Below are 26,891 nucleotides of genomic sequence, written 5' to 3' on the forward strand. Positions count from 1 at the left end.
TGTTCACTGTGCCCAGGAAGGAGGGCAAAGTGCGTCCTATTCTGGACCTGAAAGCACTGAACCGCTTCGTGCGTGTTCGGAAGTTTAGAATGGAATCTCTCCGTTCGGTGGTGGCCTCCTTGAGTCCAGGGGAATTCCTGGCTTCAATAGATCTGAAGGATGCGTATCTACACATCCCCATTTTCGAGGGTCATCAGCGGTACCTTCCGTTTGCTATCGCATAGGATCACTACCAGTTTGTGGCGTTACCTTTCGGTCTCGCTTCGGCACCCAGGGTGTTTACCAAGGTGTTGGCACCGGTCCTGGGCATTGCGGTCCTGGGGTACCTGGATGATCTGCTTCTGAGATCGCGTGCCAGTCAGGACCTTGTGCGCGATCCATCACGGTACAGACGCTCCAGGAGTTCGGATGGACCATCAACGTTCAAAAATCGGCGTTGTCTCCATCGCTTCGCCTTCCCTATCTGGGAATGGTTCTGGATTCTGCTCAGGCAAAGGTGTTCTTGCCAGAGGACAAGCTCCGGACTTTGCGGGATGAACTCAGGTCCCTCAGGGACAATCCGTCCTCGTCACTCAGGACCTGCATGCGGGGCCTGGGGTTGATGGTGTCGGCCTTCGAGGCGATTCCCTTTGCCCAGTTCCACACGCGGGCTCTCCAGACGGAGATCCTGGCCAGGTGGGACGGACTTCCTCAGTCCTTGGATCTGTATGTCTCCTTGAGTCGCCAGACCAGATTGGCTCTTCTATGGTGGATCCAGTCCCCGTCGGTGGCGGAGGGCAAGTCCTTCCGTTCATTGGTGTGGACGGTGGTTACCACGGATGCCAGCCTGTCGGGCTCGGGTGGAGTCCTGGGCAACCTGTCTGCCCAGGGCACTTGGTCGGAGGAGGAATCCTCCCTCCCGATAAATGTGCTGGAACTACGGCGATAAAACTCTGTCTCTTCCAGTGGTCAGACCGTCTCCAGGGCCTGCCTGTTCGCGTACAGACAGACAACGCTACCGCGGTGGCTTACATCAACCACCAGGGGGGCACCAGGAGTGCTCAAGCAGCCCGGGAGGTGACCGACATTCTGTCTTGGGCCGAGACTCATGTCCCGGCGATCCCGGCAGTTCACATTCCGGGTGTGGAGAATTGGCAGGCCGACTATCTGAGCAGCCAGACCCTGGACCAGGGGGAATGGTCCCTACACCCGGAGGTCTTTCAGATGCTGTGTGCGAAGTGGGGATCCCCAGACGTGGATCTGTTCGCATCCCGGCTAAATCGAAAGGTGGAAAGCTTTGTGGCAAGAACGCGCAATCCGTTGGCGGTCGCCTCGAATGCGTTGGTGGCTCCTTGGCATCAGTATCGTCTGATGTACGCCTTTCCTCCGATTCAGTTACTATCCCGGTTCCTTCGCAGATTGGTCTCGGAACCGCACATGGTGATTCTGGTGGCGCCGGACTGGCCTCGCCGGTCCTGGTACGCCGACGTTGTTCACCTGGCAGTGGCGCCTCCGTGGCGTCTGCCTCTACGGGAAGATCTCCTGTCTCAAGGTCCGATCTTCCATCCTGCTTTACAGTCGCTGGCTTTAACGGCCTGGCTGTTGAGACCCATGTCTTGAAGGACAAGGGTCTATCCCCTGAGGTTATCCCTACCCTAATCAAGGCTAGCTCCTCTGGTAAGATCTATTACCGTACCTGGAAGGCCTATTTCACCTGGTGTGAGTCCAGGGGGTTTTCCCCTCGCTCTTACTCGGTGTCGAGAATCCTGGCTTTCCTCCAGTCTGGAGTGGATCAGCGCCTGGCGCTGGCCACGATAAAGGGCCAGGTGTCTGCACTGGCTGTCCTTTTCCAACGCCCTGTGGCGTCTCGTTCCTTGGTGCGCACCTTCATTCAAGGTGTGCGACATCTGGCTCCTCCCAGGAAGGAGCCTCTACCTCCATGGGACTTGAACTTGGTTCTGTCCGCGTTACAGCGTGCTCCCTTTGAAAACATCAGGGAGATATCATTGCCTCTGCTGTCAAAAAAGGTTGCCTTTCTGGTGGCGATCACTTCGGCTCGCAGAGTGTCGGAGCTGGCGGCGTTGTCTTGCCGCTCCCCTTACTTGATAATTCACAAGGATAAGGTGGTTTTGCGACCATCCCCATCCTTCCTTCCCAAGGTGATTTCTGAATTTCACCTTAATGAGGACATTGTCCTGCCTTCGCTTTGTACGAAGCCTAAACATCCGAAGGAGATTGCCTTGCATTCCTTGGATGTTGTCAGGGCGATCAGGGTTTACCTGTCGTCTACGGAATCCTTTCGAAAGACGGATTCCCTCTTTGTCCTTCCTGAGGGATCTCGGAAGGGCATGGCTGCGTCCGCAGCAACTATTGCCAAATGGATCAGACAGACCATTGAGCAGGCTTACGCCTTGAAGGAACGGGTTCCGCCCTTCCCTGTTAAGGCGCACTCTACCAGGTCTTTGAGTGCTTCCTGGGCCTATTGGCATCGGGCCTCGGTGGCTCAGGTGTGCAAGGCGGCGACTTGGTCGTCAGGGCACACTTTTTCCAAGTTCTACAAAGTAGACGTTCTGGCATCAGCCGATGCTTCTTTTGGCCGCAAGGTTCTCAGTGCGGCAGTGCCATGATGGACCCTTGAATTTTTCTCTGGGTCCCTGGCTGTTGGCATTTGCTTTCCTGGGCTGTTGCTCCTGTTGAGCATTGTTTCTTTCTGTTGCCCAGTTGGTTTTCTTACGGTGCATGTAAGATTCCTTTCTCTGATGTGGGTACTGCGTTGCCTTTTCTACGGTTGCGTCTCCCACCCCTCATGTCTATACTGCTTTGGGACATCCCAACAGTGATGACTTAGTGGTGGCGGCGACTGTCGGAGGACGTAAGAGAAAACTGAATTTTTGTAAAATCTTACCTGTAAAATTCCTTTCTCTCAGTCCTCTGACAGTCGCCGCCCCCGCCCCTCTTTTGGGGTTCTTATTACCTACTGCTATGCTACCAAACTGAGTTGGGAGTGGTGATGCAGGGGGGGTATTGACCGGATGGGACAGTCCCCATGGGTGTGTGTATGCTAATGCCTTTTGTCTTTGGACTAAGTCTATATGCCTAGCTATTCCTACAAATAGGAAGACAATACCCAACAGTGATGACTTAGTGGTGGCGGCGACTGTCGGAGGACTCAGAGAAAGGAATTTTACAGGTAAGATTTTACAAAAATTCCGTTTTTTTTTCAGGCTGTGCAGTTTGCAAAGGAATTTTAGTTTATTTCTTTATTTATGCAATTACTTATTTATTACAAATATTTATATAGTGCCAACAATTGTACACATTCACATCAGTCTCTGCCCCCAAGGAGCTTACAATCTAAGGTCCCTAACTCACATTCATACATAGACATACTAGGGTCAATTTAGACAGGAGCCAATTACCCTACCAGCATGACTTTGGAGTGTGGGGGGAAACCGCAGTACCTGGAGGAAACCCATGCAGGCACAGGGAGAACATGCAAACTCCAGGCAGGTAGTAAAGTGGTTCATCGGAGTTTAGAAAAGGTAAGTGAAGCTCTGCAGACTTCTATCATCCAATTATGTGTTTTTTTTTTCCTTGCATATGATTGGGTATTCTTTGCAAACTGAAATTAGCTCATTATCACTAAGCTCTGGAGAAAATTCACTTGCAAAGTCTATATGCCTTTAGTAAATCAGCCCCATAAAGTATAAAGCTCAGTCAACATCCAGTTAGAATACCTTACTCATCTCACTACGGTAACCTGACTTATTTCTGTTGATAGTGCACTACTTTTATTGGTAGCAATTTGCCTGCTTCATTGCATGAGGTTGCCTATGTGTTTTCAAGACTTATAGAATGAAATTGAATGCTGATTTAAAATTCCATGAGTAATAAAAAAATATATTGTCTCCAAAGGTGAATTCCAATGATGATAATGGAGTCCTGACAGGTAATTGGTCAGGGAACTATGCAGCAGGTGCTTCCCCCACTGCCTGGACAGGAAGTAGTGCCATCCTACAGCAGTACTACAAAACCAAAAGGCCTGTTAAGTTTGGACAATGCTGGGTATTTTCTGGAGTTCTAACAACAGGTGGGTAATAAAAACAATCTTCCAGTTCTAAATATTCTTTTTTGGACTAAAAGGCTCTAATATCAATTCACAAATTGACCCCAAAAGTGATATTTAGGTTAAAGCTGGAGCCTGGTCACTTTCCGACGTCTTATTCATTTTGAATACTTCAACAGCCAAATCTCACTGCTGTAATTACTAACTATGTCCTTGTTTATCTGAGGGTTTGGGTTGTTCCTGCTTACCTTTGTTTGTTCTGACTCCTTCTGTGGCACACTTCATAATTTTCTAGGAATATGAAACCCAACAGAGAAAACGGCAGTTCCTCATAATGGTTATAGCAGGTGTGCAGACCCATATACTCAACACAAAGGTCTCATCAATACAGTTCCTGGGGGATATTAAAAACGGTCAGGTGATGGGTTAATAAACCAAGAACTTTTGAGTGGACAGACCATGTAAAAAATGTCATAGTTAAAAGAATGCCAAAGGTTTTTCTATAGGGCTTTTTTTCTCATACAATAGGTGCAGGAACTCAGCCACGGCCCTCCATAACCCCCCTACCACACACACACCACCCAAACCGCATCAAATAGTGGGTGTGGTAAAATTTCACTAACAGTGGGAGGGTCTTAAAGGGGCATTAAATACCAGGAGTGCATAGTAGAGTACACAGTAAGTACAGAGTTCAGGGGGTGTTACACACAAAGTGCAGAGTTCAGAGTCGCGCTACATACAGAGTTCAGGAGTGTGCTACATACATAGTGCAGAGTTTAGGGGTGCACTGCACACAGAATGCAGAGATCATCCTTCTTTCACAGCTGCTTACCTCTGCCTTCCCCATTCACATCTACCTTTCACCCCTCTTCTTCTCATGTACCTCCCCATGCACTGTAGCTGGCTCTGCCTCTCACTTGCAGGGAGATTTTCCAGTGTGGGATGTCGGCATCTGCACTGCACCCCTGCCACCTGCATCTGCTTTGTCCCAATTCTGCACTCAGTGGGAGCCGCTCAGGAGACAAGCTGTCATTTGTAGACACAGAAGCCGGACTTCCATGTTTACCAGTGATAGTGGTGAGCATGGAGCAGAGAGTCTGAGCCTAAGGAACGAAGGCTCAGAGAGTCTGAGCCTTCGTTCCTATGGAACGAAGTTCCTGCTGAAAAAAAGTCCTGTATATATAATATATATATATATATATATATATATATATATATATGCAGCCGTGGCCAAAAGTTTTAAGAAAGACAAATATTATTTTCACAAATTCTGCTGCTTCAGTGTTTTTGGATCTTTTTGTCAGACATTACTATGGTATACTGAAGTACAATTACAAGCACTTCATAAGTGTCAAAGGCTTTTATAGACAATTACATTAAGTTTATGCAAAGAGTCAATATTTACAGTGTTGACCCTTCTTTTTCAAGACCTCTGCAGTTTGCCCTAGAGTGCTGTCAATGAACTTCTGGGCCTCACCCTGACTGATGGCAGCCAATTCTTGCATAATCAATGCTTAGAGTTTGTCAGAATTTGTGGGGGGGGGGGGGTTGTTTACCCACCTTTTGAGGATTTACCACAAGTTCTCAATGGGATTAAGGTCTGGGGAGTCTCCTGGCTATGGATCCAAAATGTTGAGGTTTTGTTCCCCCAAGCGACTTGGTTATCACTTTTGGTGCTCCATCATGCTGTAAAAGGCATTGTTTGTCCCCAGACTGTTCTTGTATGGTTGGGAGAAGTTGCTCTTGGAAGATGTTTTGGTACTATTCTTTATTCATGGCTGTGTTCTCAAAATTGTGAGTGAGCCTACTCCCTTGGCTGAGAAGCAACTCCACACATTAATGGTCTCAGGATGCTTTACTGTTGGCATGACAGAGGACTGATGGTAGCGCTCACCTTTTCTTCTCCGGACAAGGTTTTTTCCGGATGCCCCAAACAATCAGAAAGGGGATAATCAGAAAAAATGACCTTACCCCAGCCCTCTGCAGTCCAATCCCTGTACCTTTTGCAGAATATCAGTTTGTCCCTAATGTTTTTCCTGGAGTGAAGTGACCTCTTTGTTGCCCTTCTTGACACCAGGCCATCCTCCAAAAGTCTTCACCTCACTGAGCGTGCAGATGCACTCACATCTGCCTGCTGCCATTCCTGAGAAAGCTCTGCTCTGGTGGTGCCCCGATCCCACAGCTGAATTAACTGTAAGAGATAGTCCTGGCACTTGCTGGACTTTTTAGGGCGCCATGAAGCCTTCTTCACAAATGCAGTGGAAATTTTTTTTATGGGATTAGGTTCATTTTCATGGCAAAGAGGAACTTTACAGTCAATTACAATTCATGTGATCACTCTTCATAACATTCTGGAGTATATGCAAATTGCCATCATAAAAACTAAGGCAGCAGACTTTGGGAAAATTAATATTTTTGTAATTTTCAAAACTTTTGGCCATGGCTGTATATACAGTGTATATATATGTGTATATATATATATATATATATATATATATATATATATATATATATATATATAATTTTTCTTTCTGGTTTGTGTGGACAATATAGGTTAACATATTTCTTTGAGAAAAAGTACACGTCTCACAGAACATTATGTAGCAGATTACATAAAGAATCTAGATCTCAGGACCCATTACTGTACAAGCCATAACATATCATTTAGAAGAGGTACAAAACAATTCACTAAATATAGTGGACAGCTCTAGTTTGTATTTTTACACGTAAGAAACTAAAACTGGTCATATACTAATAGATTATCATATGTACATTCATTCTTGGTACATTTGATGACTTGACAAATGTCATTCAAAATTTCATTTGCTTTTAATCAATTTTGGAACAATTGTACTTTCCTGATTGAAAACCACATTCACTGAGAAAAATTCTACATCCCACGAGGATTGAAAATGAATGTAGTTATGTTTCCACTAAGGAATAAAAATTTAAACGTTCCTAAAATAAAATTTTTTCAATTAAATTCTACTAATGTATGTCCTGCTTAAGTGCATTTTCCTCAGCCAATTCGGCACTGGGCTTGTTCACACCATATCTTTTGAGCTGCGTTTTTCTGCACACCACCACACATGTATAGTGTTAGCAATTGTTTTCTATGTGCCATGTTCACACCATAGGTGTGTGGTGGTGTGCAAACAACTCAGCTCAGTGGACATGGTGTGAACTAGCCCTGATGCATTGGATCCACCCAATGTGTTATGAGAAGGTAATGTTTAACACATATGGTCACTTTGTTAAAAGTGTTTTTATTTAAATGTGAAGAATCTTGTCCTTTGGTGCTTCAAAAAGTTTTAGGACAAAAAAGATATGCGTGTGATGATTGTGTGGCTCCATTTTCCATCCTTTAGCCAGTCAGTTACCAGTTGACCACTGAATTGGTTTCTTCACACAAGCAAAATATGAAAGAGCCTAACTTGAGGTTATCATTGCCCTATGTATGAACATGTAATCATACAAAAGTCTTAAGCCAGCCATAGACTTCGAATCTCGTCTGGTTCAGCATGGACTGGCTGAGATTTAAACCATGTATGGGCAGGCTGATTGCACCCAAGTAGATTGATCAATCAACTTGGGTACAACCAGCCTGCCAAATTTTGCATGCGATTATTTCTAGCAGCTATTATAGCCACTGTGTTCTCCCAGCGGGGTTGGTTACCTTCACCCACTTTTGTAGTGAGGGACTAATAACATCCTGGACAGGTTTTCCAACCTGCCAGATTGCCAGTTCCTTGTGAAGCAGGCCAACAAGTTTGGGCATTACCCACAGACATGTGATCAGCAGCCATCAAGGTGATTTTTGGTGATTTTTAGAGTGCCATATTGTGCCTACCCTAATGCCTGGTACACACAATAAGAATATCGGACGAATGTCTGTTCATTTTTTTTTGCATGCCAGTCTCATATCGAAAACAAATAGCTTACTAGAGTTACGAAAATTCTCGTAAGACAGAATGCAACTTCCCGCGATGATGTAATGTATTGTATTTTATTGTCATGTATTCTTTAACTTCTGAGCATGTGTAGTCTTGGTCACTCGATTTTTTACGAACGAATACTGTACTGATAAAATGAAAATTGTTTGTTCTGTTATCATCCGAGAAAAATGTTTGTTTGTCCCTTCGGATAATTTTTCATGAACTGTAGTGATCGGCTCTCGAAAGCTGTGTAAAAAATCAGATTATCAGATGATTGCTCTGAAAGTGGTATTTTTCCTCCGATTTTCTCATCCTGTGTACTAGGCATAACTGTACACAGTTTTTGGTAGATTTTGTTGCACTAACACAGCCTTTCTCAACCTTTTTAACATGGAGGAAGCCTTGAAATACCTTTTTGGCTTCTGGGAACCCTGCTCATAATTAATATATTTACAGCTCACAATAAATTAGTGTGATGGTCACTGGGAAGAATGCTTCTTACATTTGTGGTCATTGGGAAGAATTCCATCTTACCGATAGTTAAACAGATCGTCGGTGTCAGTGGTTACCTAACTGAGAGGCAGAAATCGCCTATTGCCCAAGGAACCCCCAACAACCTCTGGAGGAACCCTGGTTGAGAAACCTTGCTCTAACAGATCACAGTTCAATTAAAATATACATGAGTGTGTATGGTCTTTACAATTACACTTCACATCTTTACTAAAATCTTGCTCCCTTCTCTAGTTATGCGAAGCTTAGGAATCCCAGCGAGAAGTGTCACTAATTTTAATTCAGCTCATGACACTGAAGAAAATCTGAAAATTGATTATTACCAGAATGAACAAGGAGAAACAATAGACGATATTTCAAGTGATTCTGTATGGTAGGTGGCTTCTTCCCTGAGAATCTTAACCAAAGCAGGTCCTAAATGAGCTTGCTTTTTATTTTACCTATCTATGTATATATATATATATATATATATATATATATATATATATATATATATATATATATATATATATGTGTGTGTGTGTATATATATATATATATATATATTTATTATTATGATTTTTTTTTTACTAACTTTTGATGTACTGCTGCTTTGATAATGCAAACAGCGATGTACTAAATGAAAGCACGTCATTATAACTAGCACTGTGTTGGAACAGAACTTTGCATTGATTAACACTGTATTTCTACTAGTTACTTGGTACTCATTTATTTAGGCCTCTTTCGCACAGGCATGCTGGGGGAGGGGGGGGGGCAGTTAAAACAGGCTGATGAGCTGTTTTACAGTGCCCAGCTGCCCGCCCAAATGCTAACATTAGAGCCTGACAAGGCTGTACGCATGCCATGGCAAAATGGCAAATAAAATGTGACACGTGTACATGTGTTGACAAGGGCTGTGCTGGCAGATATGATGACCTGATCAGTCTGATTCTTCTACTTCCCTGTCCACCTGCAGACTGAGGGCTCGGTGGTGACCAGACTCTATTGCTTCAGTGCAGTAGAGAAAAGTCAGGTCACCAACCTAGTTGTGCTGTCTGGCTGGGCTGTGCAGAACAACTCCATATAGGCATTTCAGCTGTGTATTAGGTTGTTTGCCTGGAGTTTAAGCCTGGACTCTTAAGTTTTCTTCTGTTCAACTTTTTAGCACAGTAAAAGTGAAAGAAAGAAAATATTTGGTTGGCAGCAAGGACCCTCTACAGGCATTGCTCATAAAGCCCTATGTTGTAAGGACTTTGCTATGGGGTTTTGTTGTTCGTGATAAAGGTTTAAATCATTTAAGTTGGTTTATTTATTTCATGGTGTCGACTTGACTATGTTCCATATTACTTTAGGAACTTTCATGTGTGGAATGACGTATGGATGAAAAGACCTGACCTACCTAATGGATATGATGGCTGGCAGGCAATTGATGCCACCCCACAAGAGAAAAGTCAAGGTAAGGTGTAAAATGACAAGCAAGCAATGGTTGTTACAATATTCATGCATACTGAACCTAAATCTGTTATTTGGGTAACCAAGATGGAAGCAAAAGGCTGTTTCTGACTTGTCTCCTGTAGCTAAATCTTCAGCTTTATACAGTTGCAAAGTTCTATACCGAAGTTGCCTACTTTCTTTTCACTGCCTTTATTTTTTTTTATACATGTGATGAAACTGTGATAATTGTGTAAAGTGCTAAAATATGATAATATACAAGGTGACTCACTTAAAATTAAACATAACATATAAAATATAAAACACATGCATATATAATTGAAGAAAAGTCCAGATTAGGTCTTCCAAAACACTGCAGTGACACATTGCACAAAGGGAGTGTTCAATTCAGTCTGACAATCTCCATGTGAGCCTTCACCAACCACAAGCGATGGGCTCTTACCAGAAAATAAGAACTCCACTACAGAGTCACATCAGCAGAAATATGACAATCCCATCAAGCAGAGATCCAGTTCATATAGTTTGGCTGGAGTTCAGCAGTATATCTCGTGAATCCAATCAATGGTAACATCAATGAGCCATAAATGCACAAAATTCCACATAAAATCAAAATGAAAGAATCCACACAGTGTAAAACTATCTAAAAGTTTTTATTGTACTTCAAAGTATGAATACTACTCACATGAAAAAAATACGCGCTTTGTATGGATAACAATCCCAAGATGCATGACAGAGGTTCCAAACAATGCTTCACAAAAAATACTGGTCCAAGTAGGCGTAATGATGGCACGTGCATTAGCTTGGCCCAACGCGTTCCGTCATGTGTGACATCATCAGGACACTTTATAGGGAGGGTTAAAGGGTTTTTGAGATTCTGTACAGTTTTGTCTAATGTTCTTTTAAACTATGTAATAGTTAAACCAGTGTTTCTCAACCTTTTTTCAGTCAAGGTACCCTTAGAAATTACACACAATCTTGAGGCACCACATTCTAAAATCTAAAAAAATGTAACGAATAGTTGTAGCAACATCTACATGCATAAGGACACCCAACATAAGCAGTGGTTTATTCTTCCAAAGCAAGTACATCTTTGCATACTGGTACTGATTAGTATTCCAATGTTTCTCTTCTCTCTCATTTCTCTCCCTCACTCAGCTAATGTGACCTTGGTTCTGAAGGAAAGGGGCAGGTGCCTGATACTCCTTCCCAACCGATGACATCATTGGCTGTTAAGACACTGGCAGCGAGAAGGCTGTAATAGGGCACAATAAGAACCTGTGGCTTTGTGTAACTAATAGGCAGGCTTGATCCACCGCTGGCTTGTATACTGTTTTTGGGCAATTTCTAGGTATTTTGCCAAGGCAACCCTGAAGACACCCCAGTTGAAAAAGGCTGGGTTAAACAATTAAGTCCTGATTTAATAAACTTTCAGGTGTCCCTGTTGCCAAATAAACCTCCCTCCCATTGTTTGTGTTTTGTCCTTGCATTGTGATGGATGAATATCTTGAAATGGTCATACCATGGATCATTGAAAGACCTGCTACCAGAGAACCTGAGGCCACTGACAAAGTTGTTACTGCTGCTGCTAAATTATCTCCATAAGAACAGTAATCAATCAATATTCTGAGCAGCAATGACATAACCTTAGAACATCTATCTACAACACTGCAGATTGCAAAGGACATTGAGCCTATAGTGAACTCCTCATTTTATTTATAAAAAGCTTCATAACTATCTGTATATTACAACATAATAGACTTGGTTACATTTATTGTTCCATGAGTTCTCCATTTCCACTGTCTATTAGCATGTACTGTATGCTGCATACTTTCAATTTGTCTTGCAGGTGTCTTCCAATGTGGTCCTTGTTCTCTGAAAGCTATTAAAGAGGGAGTTGTGTATCTGCCATTTGATGGCAAGTTTTTGTTTGCTGAAGTAAATGCAGACAAGATTCAATGGCTGGTGACCTGGATAGATGATGATGAGGAATTCACCAAAATCAAGGAAGAGCCGAGAAGCATTGGCAAATTCATCAGTACTAAGGCAGTTAATAAGAACATTAAAGAAGATATTACAATACAATACAAGCACAGAGAGGGTAAGGAGAAATACTCTTTATTGTTGTAAGTTTTCAGTTGCGTCATTTACCTAGAGGTAAAATAGGTTGGAAAAACTTGAAGCAATTCTTAATTTCTATGGTTTATTTAACAGTTCCTATACACAGTAAACAAGAGATGAGTTTATATTCGGGTTCATTCATCTAAGAGAAGTACACAAGTTTACAATAACAATAATAGTAATTATTTATAGCTCCCAACTGTTAATAATTCGGAGGTACTGTCGCTCTACTGGAACCAAAGGCTCTATTATTTCTATTTGATTTATAGATCTCTATAAAAACTACCATCACATTATACAGCAGTAACCTTTCATTTACTGTATTTTCCGGCGTATAAGACGACTGGGCGTATAAGACGACCCCCCTAATTTCCATCTACCGGTAATACTTATACTTAGGTTACCTTGGAGATGTTATACTCGGCGTATAAGACGACCCCCCATTTTTGGGGGATTTATTTGATGTTCAAAAGTAGTCTTATACGCCAGAAAATACAGTACTTTACTTTTTTGATGACAATCCCATTGGGTGGTTTCCCTTAATTTTTTGTCAAAGTGAGAGGAAATCTCTCCAAAGTGAGGACAGTTGTCAACATAACAGGTGTCCCCCATTAGATTATTTTTTTGCAGTGAAATGTTGAATTTCCCATTACTTTATGTCAAAGTGACAACTGTCTTCAGAACAAATAGAGAGTGTGAATCTCCTGAGTGGGGACACAGACAGCAATAAAAACCTGAGAGAGATTTTAACTGGCCTTCACTTTATCCAAAACTAAAAGATAATCTTTAATTTTCCATGATCCATATAACTAGGGGCATGACAATGGTATATCCTATTGCCCAAAGGGTGATATGTTAATTGTAGAAAAGAATAATATCTTATTTATGTTCAGCATTTATACAGTATAGCAAATAACACTTAAGCCCGATCAGATCCAGATCAAGTGCAGGTGTTCCAACCAACCAAGTTTTCAATATATAACTGTAGTGCTTTCTGGTGGCCTCTTTAAGCCTCTGGCATTTTGGATACAATCTTTGGTTATGAACCAGCCATTTGTGGGTCTGCTTTGAGGCAGGAGTGTGGACTGACCTAGAACAGTGTTTGTTTTTTTGTGTGATGGTATTATAAATTTTCTGAATAATATATGGGTATAAACTGTTTGAAGACCATTCTGTTTTAGAATATGTTGGGTCTTTTCCTCCATGTTGGAAGACATTTCTATTTAAAGCGGCTCTTAAGTAATTTTTTCCTCTTTCCATCTATTAAATCCTCTGCCCTTGTTGTTTTAACTTTGGATAGTAAAACATTTTTTTCAGTCAGTAAATTCCTTATATAGCCCACTTCCTCATTCTTGTCTGGTAAAAAGCCTAGGCTAATGACATTATGCACAGCTCTCTCTCTCACTCTGGTGAGAGTTTGTCAGCAAGGTAGGAGGGATGAGTCAAAGGACAACCAATGAGAGCTGCAGAGCTGGAGGGGGCTGGATGAGGGCGGAGATAACAGGAGATTGCAGAGATCCATGAGTATTCAAGAGAGGAGAAATGTGCAAGCAAGCAGTGGTGTGAGTGTGTCACTCTGTGTATATATATATATATATATATATATATATATATATATATGTGTGTGTGTGTGTCTGTATATATGTGTATGTGTGCCTGTGTAAATCCAGGAAGTGAGCAGTCAGCAGCTTCAGCTGTCCACAGTTAAAATGTCTGCAGCCAGACTTATGCCCCATACACACGTGCAGATTATCTGCAGACTTTTGTCTGCAGACTTACCTTTTTTCTCTGTAGTGCAATGGCCTGCCGGATTGCATACAAATTGAAAGTGTTTAGGTTTGACCTCATATTATATGGTTTTGGTAAGTCTGCAGACAAAAGTCTGCAGATAATCTGCACGTGTGTATGGGGCATTAGTGGAGGGAGAATTTTGCAGCTTATTTGGCAAGTACAGAATCACAGTATATATAAAATAATATGCAAAGTGGTTGGAGGGAAGCTTCAGAATGGCAAAGATGTTTTTATTACAAATTATGTGCGCAAACAGCAAGTTCCTCTTTAAAGCTTAAAGAGTTAGGGTCTAGATTGGCATATTCTTTAACCAAATCCCGCCTGGCCTATAGCAAAATGACGGTTGGATAGTGGCTCTCCTGTTATGACTAGACATCATATGACAGGGGTGTTCAGCTCGGCGATCAGTAGTGCGATGTGCCACTCCAACACACTGCATCTCCAATCACGGTAAAGAGCCCTTTGACGTAGGCTCTTTACTGTATGTTTAGCTGTGTCCAATCACAGCTAATCACAGTGTAACTAGGATGTGCAGGCTACAAGCGTTCCTCTTTTCACTGCTGACAGGGAGTGGGTAGAGGAGAGCCCTATTCACTCCTGACGGGGTGGTGTGCACTGATAATCAGTACAGTGATTATCAGTGCAGCACCACCAGCCATGCCCACTAGTTTCCACCAGTGATGCCCATCAGTGATGCCTATCAGTGCTGTCTATCAGTGCCCATCAAGGCCGCCCATCAATTCCCATCATGGCCACCTATCAGTGCCCATAAAGGCTGCCCATCAGAGCCACCTATCAATGCCCATCAGTGCCGCCTAACAATGTCCATAGGTGCTGCATATTAGTGCCACCTCGTCAGTGCACATCAGTGAAGGAGAAAACGTACTTATTTACAAAATTTTATAACAGAAACAAAGAAAAACTTTTTTTTTCAAAGTCTTCATTCTTTTTTCATTTGTTTAGCAAAAAAAAAAACAAAACAGTGGTGATTAAATACCACCAAAAGAAAGTTCTATCTGTCTCAAAAAAATTGCAAAAATGTAGTTTTGGTACAGCGCTGCATGACCGCACAATTGTCATTCAAAGTGCGACAGTGCTGAAAGCTGAAAATTGGCCTGGGCAGGAAGGGGGTGAAAGTGCCCTGTATTGAATTGGTTAAGATTACCATAAACATTACATGGAATAGTCCATCGAGTCTGCCTATTGTTTGTTTTTTTTTTTTCCATGAACCCTATTGTATAGAGTATAGCTCTATGTTTGTCCCATGCAAGTTTGAAGCCATTAACTGTTGACTGTCTCAGTACCTCAGTTGGTTCTTTATTCCACACATCAACTACCCTTTCGGTAAAATCAGTTTTGACCTTTCCTCCAGTTAGTTTGAGGTCATGTCCCCACATTCTTGATTTTGGTTTTATATTGAAAAAACTGCCCTTGTGAACCTTCTTCACCCCCTTGATGTATTGAAGGGTTTCTATCATGTCTCCCCTTCCCCATCTTTCCTCCAGACAATACATATTAAGTTCTGGAAGTTGCTCTAGATATGTTGTATCCCCAAACCTTTCACTGTTTTGCCTGTTGAAAAATTGCCTACAATTTCAGTAGATTTGGGCAACAATTTGCTCATTTGTGAAATACAATCACAACAAATAATTGCAGAGATTTGCCCATGGGGACTTTAGACGAAGTGCCACACAACCATATTTCTTTCTTAGTAATCACAAAAAATGTGTTTAGAATGCTAGCTTTAGAAACTTAAAGGGATTTTCTAGTAATTTTCTTTAAGGTTCTCTTGTACTAATACACATCAGTTTTGCTTTTGGCCTCCAATACTGTAATACTGAGGGGCCAATTCATTACAATGTTTGTAAAGCCTAAATCAATTTTTCAGTATGTTTGGCATCATGTTTCACTGCCTGCATACAATTTTTTAAGCAAATCTTTTTTTTTTTTTTTGTTAATTTATTGAAACGTGCTTAGTGAGCTGATTCAGCTCACGGGCTTGCTGAAGTAGCATACTTGGCAGACTGACAACATTTCTGCTATTTGCAAGGCGGAGGCTTAGCGTTGTCGGTTTAAAACAAGACATGCTTTTACTGGCAAGTTCTTCAGATAAGAAACTTTGCAACAGATTCGCAAAAATAATTTGATCAAGAAAATTGTATACAGAGAAGTACTAAAGAAAAGAAGGGTTTGGTTCTGTATGGAATGTAACCAAGTTTTTATTTCCAGGGATGCTTACTTTGTCCACATCTGTCATCATTTCAGACATCAAACTAATCTAGATTTTTAGATAGCTTTGGCATTATGTTAAGGAGCAGCTCTGATACCCTATCAAAGCATTATATCATGTAAGTATGGTACACATCATTGTCTCTAATTGTATCTTCTTTGTTGTTCAGGTTCTGAAGAAGAGAGGGCAGCATTCGGAACGGCCTGCTCTCACCTAAAGTCAGATATCTGTATGGTGTTTGCTGCTCCTCCGCCTCCTCCTCCGGCTGGCATTAAGTTACAGATCACAGGAGACAAAGAATTACTGCCAGGGAACACTTTGTGTCTGAATTTTGTGGTTGAAAATGAATCAGATGAGACAAAGACAGTCACTGTCACCGCTGGAAGTCAATTGCAAACCTATACAGGCAAAGTCATTGCATCCTTGGCATCGATCAACCAGACTGTGGAAGTGGCAGGGAAGCAAGGTACTGTAAATATGTAACTTAAACATCTAGCAGAAGTATTCTTGACATTATTATTATTATGATTTTTCATCAGGGTTGGATGTGGCTGTAGGCACAATAGGCATATGTCAAAGGGCTCCAGGTTCTCAAGGATGAGAGCTCTCAGCATCCCAAACCCTGCTACCCTTCCATCTTTTACTACTATGTTGATGTGTTTTTAATGATGTTTTATGTGATGTTTGAGAGAGTGTCCAACTATTCCTACCTAAAAAGCCCTTTTAGACATCTGTGTATATAAATTAGATTGATCAGAATTAGTGGCAACTCATAGCTAGGAATGATGACCAAGCAAGCTCTTTAGCAAAGCAAGTAAACATGTTTGCCTCAAGGCTAGGAACTTCTGCTACGCTCTGTCTTTAGATAACCAATGGTGCTCTTGACATCTTTTGTCACGTGTTCAATATTTTCTTTGTAAAACTAAGTATGTTTATATAGTAAAAATGTATTAAATAGCAGTATAAAAACATATATATTAAAAAAGAATAGCGCACACATGCAAAAGAAATGACTATCAAATATGGAGACAATCCATAAATAAAAATGGGGATTTAGTCCCACCATATGGCCATATCGTGCTCAAGCCCACCACTACGTCAAAGTACCCCATTATCAGTGCTTGTTTATTATGTATTCGGTCTGACCAGACTTCTGAGGTTGAGCACCCCACCCCCCACACACACCTGTACTCTATCAGTGTCCACTATCAAGTAGATATAGGAGGAGTCTCTTGTAGTGCATTAGCACATCTATCATCTATCCCAGCAAGGAGTGTTGTCTCCAAGGGTTAGAGAGGCTGGATTCACCCCTTTTTTATGGATAGTGTAGGACCCACTGATAATGGGGTACTTTGACGTAGTGGTGGGCTTGAGCACGATATGGCCATATGGTGGGACTAAATCCCCATTTTTATTTATGGATTGTCTCCATATTTGATAGTCATTTCTTTTGCATGTGTGCGCTATTCTTTTTTAATATACATGTTGCTTGGTCCATAGCTGCACCAGCTTTAGATATACATGTTCAGGGCTTGCTCCCCCAATTTTTGCTTGTTTATTAAGTATAAAAACATATGCAAATGTTTTCAGTAAAGGTTTTAAAAGGATTGTGCCTACTAGCTCATTCATTTTTACTACTAGGCGTTATCAGTAATGCCAGCTAAGCTATGTCCATCAATCAGCCCACCATTATACATGGTGCCCATTGACCAAGATGATGCTTTTTTTAAAACCCTATCACAATATACGTACTACACATATATTCATTATGTCAGTAGACTATGCTAATTGTGTATTATATGCTGATTTATTGTATATGCATTTTACAAGTTTTTGTTTGTTCACTATATTTTTTCTTTGTACTTGCTTTACCCGTAACAATGTTTGTAGCTGGATCAGTCCCATTAAACATGGCTGCCGACCTGTACATGAAGTCTGTGGTATTAGTGGAGGATGAGCTTATGATGAGAGTCAATGTCTTGATAGAAACAATAGACAAAAATGAGAAGATCAACGAATGTCTCATGATTCCATTCACTTATCCGCCACTGAAAGTAGAGGTGAGTTTTTTCAAATCACGAAGATCTACATGGGTGTCCACCTTTTTAAATGTCTAATATACAGTATCTTAATCAAATCCTGGGCAACCACCCCAAATTCACTTACACTATATTACTAAAAGTATTGGGGTGCCTGCCTTTACACGCACATGAACGCTAATGGCATCCCAGTTTTAGCCCAAATGGTTCAGTATTGAGTTGGCCCACCCTTTGCAGCTATAAAAGCTTCAACTCTTCTGGGAAGACTGTCTACAAGCTTCAGGAGTGTGTCAATGGGAATGGTTAACCATTCTTCCATAAGCGCATTTGTGAGGTCAGGCACTGATGTTGGACGAGAAGGCCTGGCTCGCAGTCTGCGCTCTAATTCATCCTAAAGGTGTTCTATCGGGGTGAGGTCAGGATTTCTAACAGTAATTGTATATAGCAGCTTTACCATTTAGATCAATGTTTGCTTAAATTATATTGGCTGTTAGAACCAGTTTAAATTTTTATCAGTATAGAAAGTATGTGAATTAATATTGTTAACATTGTTTTCTACAGATGCCAGAAACTGCCAAGATAGATGAAGATTTCACTTGTACTTTTACATTTAAGAATACCCTGAGTATTCCCCTAGAGAAATGTGAGCTGAATGTGGAAGGACTGGGCATCTTCAAGCTTGAAAAATTTGAACACGGGTATGTAAATTCCAAATTGGTTTCAGTACTGTACATAGAAAAAAAGCCACCCAAACTTTTTATCACCTACCACCTAGAGTGGTATTTCCAGAGTCTGCATTCCACTGCTGGTCCATGGACATGTGCCAAGTGATCCCCACCCATTTTCCTGCTTTAGGATGTGCTGTCATTGGTGGTAGATGGGAGGAACATTTACTGTTTCTGTTTTTCCTGACACAGCCCCGTTGACTCTTGGGCGTAGCGGAAATATAGGCAGAAACAGGCACTTCTGCTAACACGTGAAAAACAGACTAAAACGGGCCATGCACATGCAGTGCCATTATTTCTTAATGTCACCCCAATTGCGGGTAGCAGCTGCTCAGTTTTTTTTTTACGCCAAAAAGGCACAAAAACATGCAACGTAAAGCACGCTTGGCTCATGTCCAAAATTTTGGGATGGCCCTGTGCACACCTGGGTGTAGCGGAAAACAGTGTATCTGAAAAAGCATCACACACTTACAGTGCCATTATTTCTTAACGGCACCCCAGTCTTGCGTTTTTCTGAGCATTTTTCGCATGACAAAATGCACAAAAATATGCGACACAAAGCGTGTTTGGCTCATGTCTAAAATTTGGTACATGAGCTTCATTTTGGAGCAGAGGAAGGCCTATTCAAATGAACGGTGTTGCTCCAAAAACATACTAAAACAACACATCAAAAAAGCGGTAAAAACGTGATGCGATAGCATCACTCAAGTGTTAATGGGGCCTTCATGAGCTTTAGTGCATTTTTAGATCAGAAGGAGGCATTCACGTAAATGATGCTGCTCTAAAACGCTCTGCAAAAAAGCCCCAAAAACACAACGCAGTGTAACTCAAGTGTGAACAGGGCCTCAGTATGATGCTGATATAATATTCTAATATACTAATTATGATGCTATAAAACATGCACAACAATGATATCTGGATGGTTCTTCTCCCTGTGTCCCTCCATTTTCAGTAGCCAGGGCACTGTTTTTTCAGAAGCAGAACTCTACTGCAAACACTACTGCTTAAATCAGGAAATATACAAGAATGGTCTACTCATATCTTTGACATTCCACACCCTCCACCAAAGTGTTCCTCTAACTGAAGATGTCATTATAAAATGGTGTGTGTTTAAATGTATATTTTCTCTCTGTACACAGAGACATCAGACCTGGAGGAATCTTCCGGTGTAAGATCATCTGTGCTCCAAAGAAGGCTGGAGAAAAGAAAATTGTGGCTGAATTAATTTCCAAGCAGATCAAGGGACTTTCTGCTGAAAGGATGATCACCATTACCAAGTAGAATCTGGATGACAGGGTTTTAAATCAAGGGCAGTGTCAATAAAGCTAATAGGCCTATTCATAAAGATTCGTCGTCATTTACTACAAATATCCTCCTTTCACTCTAATTTTACATTACAATTTTCCCCAATTTTTTAAAGCTATGTATTCTTAATAATGTAGGATGCCTGTTCTAGCATTACGTAAAGGATCAGCTAAGTTTTCCGCACAAAATGGTAGAATACATATAAATAAATTTGCTGAGTTATTTTTTTTTATATTTAAATATGGCAAAGGTTGTCAATATTGACCAGCACAGCTTTAGTGAAACGTGAAGTTCCCTAAAAGATATTTCTTATGAAAAAATGAATGTAAAAATAAATGTTTAGATCTTTATAAACAAGTCATTTAGCCTTTTATGGAATTAGCTTGTCCTCAGTGGAAAAATAATCTTATATGCATGAACAGAAAACACAATAAAGCCCTACTTATCAAAAAAACATAGTGTGTTTATTAATCATTAAGTAATTGATTGTCAGTAATTTTTTTGTGGATGAAACCTTCTCATTGATGTAGCTGATACCTGGAAATGCACGCAAATGTTTATTTTCAGAAAATACAGTTTCCAAATGATCTTTGTGGTTACTAAAGAATTGTCTACTTGTAGCCCTAGGTGCTACATGGAGGATCAGGAATTACTTTGTTCCCTATTTTATGATACCTAAGAATAGCACTTCACCCATAGGAGCTGTGGTAATTTAACCAGTTCTTTAGAGTTATTGCAGAGGCAGCCAGGCATGATAAAAATGCCTCCTTCCAGTACCACCAGTCATTCTTAAATGAGGGAAAGGTTAATGTTCACAATGCCACAGGACACCCAGACTAGCTTCAAAAGTGAGTCCTTAGGAATAGGTCTCCCAGCTATGCCACATCGGAGACCTCAATGAATATAAGCTGAAACCAGGAGAACTGCTACAGGTAGGGGTATTCAACCCCACCCAGACGGGTGTATTCCATCCACAGGGAGCAGAGAGTCGCTTTAAATATCAGACTATTTATGTGCCTCTCCAGCCACCTTCTAGGCACACCCCCCCAGGGATTGGCTGGAGCACACTAAATATTCAGGCTGCCCATTTGCCTTGCTCAACCCTCTATGTCGCCTCTGGAAAGCAGGAGAAAGCAAATAAACCTGAAGCTTGTGAAATCCAGAACAGCCAAAAGCAATCAACAACTGCTCTGCTTAGTACAGAGGAGCTAATACAAAAACTAAATTTGTCTAGCTTCCCAATTAAGAGGGTGCTATATAAGGTTAGCCCAATCACTGTGATCTCGTGAAAACAGAGATACTGTACCAAACTTTTCCAGTTAAGTTGCACTCTGTGTGGGATCACCTAGTTTTAGAACCCTGCCGAAAAAAATCAGGATCCAAAATTCTTGGGTCTGATCATGTGTTCACCAACAGATTTTATACTATAAAAAAAAGGGTTTAATAAAAAAATCTAATAATTCCTTAATACCAGATCCCAGAAAGGGTGATCACAGATGGGAAGTCTCACTAAGCTGTACAGACAATATAACATTTACTTGTCCCCAAAGACTTACACATCACTGAGGCACACCTTGATCTTACCATGGCTGCTAACAGGTGATTGAGGGCACATATCCCATATGTATCCCTTTTTTTTTACTGTATTCATATGTATCCCTTTTTTTTTTTACTGTATTCAACTATCAATTATTGGGTACAAAAGAATTATTAAAAAATAAATATTACTTCCAGATCTTGGAAGTCTTTGTAACCCGCCTTTATAAAGTGTGGCTGTCACAAGTGAAGTTGGGAATATTTACACTATTTTAAAATGTTATTGTAATAATGTATATTTACCTCTAAGCTCCATAAAATACCCAGAGATTAAGTCCCGATTCACACTGAGGCGACCTGTGAGGTGACCTGGTCGCCTCACAGGTCGCCTCCCATAGGGAAGCTGCGGACCCGTTCTAATAGGAGCGACACAAGTCGCTCCGACTTAGAAAAAGGGTCCGGAGCTTCTTTGGGGCGACCAGGAGGCGACCGCCATAGACTTCAATGTTATGAAGTCTGTGGCGGCCGCTCCGAGGTCGCGGCGCGCTGCTCGCACCGCGACCTCGGAGGTCGCGGTGCGAAGTAGCGTCGCTCGTATGTGAACGGGCACTTAAGGACATGTCTGGACTTGTCTCTTTTAAGATCTATGCATACTGGAGTGTTTTGCTCCACGCCATGGAAGTGCTGATTTTTGCATTATATTGCTTATTAAATACCATGAGGTATCTACCTTTTTATAAAGTATTCCTAACAGCAAAACAGTTTAGTCCTCTTTCATTTTTATTTATATTGTTTTGTTTTGCTGTGTCCTGTTGGGGAGATTATCTTCCTGCATCAGAGACAGAACAGGAAATGAGCAGAAATCTCTTTAAAATGTGATGAATTTTTCTAATAAATATCTGTCACTAGAACAGATATTCCCATTAAAATAATCTCCTTCACCATCTGTTCTGGTGACAGGTGTAAAAATTTGATCTCCCATCATTGTGACAATACTTAATTAGGATAAGAGAGACAGTAAATCTTCCTAGTTGGAACACAGACGGCAATAAAAACCTGACAGTTTAAATTATTCCCTAGTCAATTAGTAAAAACAAGTTTTAGATTTTTGATACATTTTAGCAACTTTTTTTTAGTTGACCTAATTTGAAAGTTCATGAGGTCACAAAGAGTCGGACATGATTAAACGACATCAAATTTTGAAAGACAATTTATTATCAGGAAATTAACCAATGAAAAACTGCATCCGAATGCCAAAAAATAAGGTTGTTACTGATAGGCCCCGTTAGATGCCCAGACAGAGGGTTTTATATATATATGGGAAGTCTCTATATTTAGAAAAAATATATTTTTTTCAAATCATGAATATAGAGAACATAAAATGGACATCTTACAGAACATTTTTTTTTTTTTTTTTACAATAACCAGCGAATACAATTCTGAAAGAAAAAAAGTAGAGGAACTGAACACAATGGTAGATTTAATCCTCTCCTCTCATAATAAACATGACATTTATTCTAAAACATAGCTTCATTGGAATAACATGTTCTCTGATGAAGGAAAATACCTTTTAGAACTTGATTCATGAAGGTGATCCTCTATGCCTCTTATGAGCCAGATGAATTTCCACTCCCGCCCCCCCAAATCTTTCTCACTCCTCACCCCTTGTAATTCCTGCTTATATAACCTAAAAAACATCAGCGTCCTATGTTCTAACATCTTCAACTAAAACTGATGTTATATTTTGACAAGCATTGACGACATTCTTACCTGTTGATCAACACATACAGCAATGTAGTACATGAGGTAGTACTTAACTTGCCTCTTATAAAGTTTATTCAAGTTCCTTTACCATATTACAAGGTGTATCAACAGTTTCATTTTATACATGTGTATGCACATGTATAGATTTGTATGCCATGTTGACAATTTATTACTTGCCATTTTAACTGAATCACTGATACGTGTGGAAGCTAAATACCAAAATAAAGAATAAAAAAAAAAAAAAAAAGGAATTTCTCTTACGTCTTCTGACAGAAGCAGCTCTCAATGCTTCTTCACTAATGGGTTATGCGCCATCTACAGGAGTAGATTAGACAGTGAAAAACGTTCACTCGACACACCTATAGGGGCTGTCCCTCATGACATAACCCCAGACACACTGTGCTCTGAAATCAGTTTCTTGCTGCTGGGGCTGGGACTTCGGTCTCAGGTTTTATTCTCTTTTGAGAATGTTTGTTTATTTATCTTTACTCACTATCACTAGCTAGTGTCAGGGGGATCCTTCTGGTGAACTACAAGCAACAGCTGGGCTGAGGTTTCGCACTGGATGATCTGGATCCTTACGGTCTCCCAGCCTGGCCAATGAGCGTGAGCAGGTAGGTTGTGGTCCGCCTGGCCTCGCCACGACGGAGCCCCGGTGGATGGGGACGGGCATGCGAGCAGATGCTTCGTTGGGACGCATCGACCTGGAACGCAGCGTGACCCTTTCTGGCTGGCAGCACCCCCACTCAGGGTGTGAGGCGAGCTGTTTCAGAGCGGAGCCCCCTGGTCCATGGTATGGTGAGTGATGCAACATCCCCCAGTGTCCCTGAGACAAACCTCTGAGGGGGAGATGGGGCCCACTCCTGGGGATTTTAGGGCTGTGTCTCTCTGGAAGATTCCCCCCATGCCTGTCAGGACAGGTTTTGCCCACCCCGCTCCCGCTATGGGTGCTTTAGCGTCTGACACCTAGGGGGGTATTTAAGATGTTACCTTGTCCTAGGGGAGTTCTTTTAGGTGGATTCCTGCAGTGGCCTTCATTCCTGGGTTCCTGTGCGCTTGGCGCCGTTTTCTGTGTAAGAGCAGCAGCCATTTTCCCTTAGTTTCCTGAGTGCTTGGCGCCGTTTTCAGCCGCCATTTTAAGTGTAGACATAGGCTGTGCTGTCTGGGCGGTGGCCATTTTCCCTTTGCTTTCTATCCTTTTCTATTGGCACCATTTTGTTGTAGTTTTTAGACTACACAGGTGGGCTCAGCCTCTAGTGATGTTTGGTCACTTCCTCGCAGAAGTTTCACATGCTGAAGACTGCTTGCATAGCGGCTGCTTTTCAGGGTTGCTGGTACAGTAAGGGTTTTTTTAATCTTTGTGCATTCCTCTGACAAACTTAGCTGCTGTCAGGACACATAAAAACCTTAAAGGGGGACTCCGGCTTTAGCGCAGTATTGCGGTGCGGACCGCGATCGTGCTTTAAAAGGGCAGTGTACTAATTTTTTTCTGTGCTGCAAAATGAAGTCCCAAGGTGAAAATTTCCCCTCTGATTTTATTTGTGCGTCCGGACCATCCGGATCGCCATCTCTCCTGTCTCTGTCTGCAGCCTTAGAAACTCTGGCGTCAAAGGTGGATCATGTGATGAAACAAGTTACTACCCAAAAACGGCCAATGCCCTCTCAGTCTTCTGAATCAGAGCCTGATGTGGTTGCCACGATGAATACAGACATTACCATCCCTGCGGGATCCCTGTCCTCACAGTCAGACAGTGAGGAGGATGAGTCCTCCTCAGCTGCAGGAAAACGGGTTGTCTTAGGCTCCTGCAAAGCCCAGAAGTCGGGACAAGTTTTTCCTTGTCCCGAGGAATTTCACGATATTGTGAATGAGCAATGGTGGCGCATTAACCACTTAAGCCCCGGAAGATTTTACCCCCATTCCGAACAGGGGGTATTTTACGACTCGGCACTGCGTGACTTTAACTGACAATTGTGCGGTCATGCAATGTGGTACCCAAACGAAATTTACGTCCTTTTTTCCCACAAACAGAGCTTTCTTTTGGTGGTATTTGATCACCTCTGCGCTTTTTATTTTTTGCGATATTAATAAAAAAAGAGAGAAAATTTTGCAAAAAAATGACATTTTCAACTTTGTCTTTTAAAAAATATCCAATATACTCAATTCATGTATTTTTTTTTTAGCCAAAATATATTTAGCTACATGTCTTTGACAAAAAAAAATTCAATGAGCGTATTTTTATTGGTTTGCGCAAAAGTTATAGTGTCTACAAACTATGGTGTAAATACTGAAATATACGCAGCTTTAATTTTTGACTGCCTATCTCATTTCATGAAGTGCTAAAATGGCAGGGCAGTACAAAACCCCCCCAAATTACCACTTTTTGGAAAGTAGACATCCTAAGGAATGTTCTGAGAGGCATGTTGAGCTCATTGAATATTTCATTTTTTGTCACAGGTGTTTGAAAAATGACTAAAAAAATTTTTTTTTTTTTTTTTACACAAAGTTGTCATTGAAATTATATATTGCTCACACATGCCATGGGTATATGTGTAATTACACCCCAAAATATATTCTGCTGCTTCTCCTGAGTACAGGGATACCACATATGTGAGACTTTTTGGGAGCCTAGCTGTGTATGGGACAAATCACCACCATCAGAATTTCAAAGGGCGTACATTTTTCATTGCATTTTCTCACTACCTCTAACGGTTTAGGAGGCCCTGAAATGTCAAGATACCACAAAACACCCCCAAATGACCCCATTTTGGAAAGTAGACACCCAAAGCTGTTTGCTGAGAGGCATGGTGAGTCCATGGAATATTTTATATTTTACCACAAGTTTTGGGAAAATTACTATTTTTTTTTTTACACATCGTTGTCACTAAAAGATAAAATTCTCACACATGACACCCCAAAATACATTCTGCCACTTCTCCTGAGTATGGGGATGCCCCATGTGTGAGTCTTTTTGGGAGCCTAGCTGTGTACAGGACCGCGAAAACCAATCAACACTCAGGTTTTCTAATGGCGTAAATTGTGCATGTCACCTCTGCACTATCTGTCACAGTTTCGGAGGCCCTAAAATTCCAAGATAGCACAAACCCCCCCCCCAAATGACCCCATTTTGGAAAGTAGACACCCCAAGCTATTTGCTGAGAGGCATGGTGAGTCCATGGAATATTTTATATTTTGCCACAATTTCCGGGAAATATATATATATATATTTTTTTTTTTTTTACACAAAGTTGTCAGTAAATGATATATTGCTCACACATGCCATGGGTATATGTGAACTGACACCCCAAAATACATTCTGCTGCTTCTCCTGAGTACAGGGATACCCCATGTGTGAGACTTTTTTGCAGTCTAGCCGAGTACAGGTCCCCGAAAACCAGTCCCCGCTTTCAGGCTTTCCAAGGGCGTAAATTGTTGATTTCACTCCTGACTACCTATCACAGTTT

At 41.4% G+C, this 26,891-nt stretch overlaps 1 protein-coding gene across 1 annotated transcript in view; it reads left to right on the forward strand.

The window, feature by feature from the left end:
- The window catches only part of TGM4 (transglutaminase 4), a gene marked incomplete at its 5' end in the record, with an annotated part of 44,769 nt that extends 24,409 nt beyond the window's left edge, over positions 1–20,360 (forward strand). Inside the window, 8 exons of the mRNA XM_082258157.1 lie at positions 3,895–4,069; positions 8,725–8,863; positions 9,822–9,925; positions 11,768–12,019; positions 16,230–16,526; positions 17,951–18,120; positions 18,661–18,797; positions 19,964–20,360. Of these exons, the coding sequence (XP_082114283.1) occupies positions 3,895–4,069; positions 8,725–8,863; positions 9,822–9,925; positions 11,768–12,019; positions 16,230–16,526; positions 17,951–18,120; positions 18,661–18,797; positions 19,964–20,105 (1,416 nt within the window). The 3' untranslated portion in view covers positions 20,106–20,360. The remainder of the gene's footprint in view (positions 1–3,894; positions 4,070–8,724; positions 8,864–9,821; positions 9,926–11,767; positions 12,020–16,229; positions 16,527–17,950; positions 18,121–18,660; positions 18,798–19,963) is intronic.
- Positions 20,361–26,891: the final 6,531 nt, after the last annotated feature.

Source organism: Pelophylax lessonae, assembly GCF_965119305.1.
Source record: "Pelophylax lessonae genome assembly, chromosome: 5".
NCBI lineage: Eukaryota > Metazoa > Chordata > Amphibia > Anura > Ranidae > Pelophylax > Pelophylax lessonae.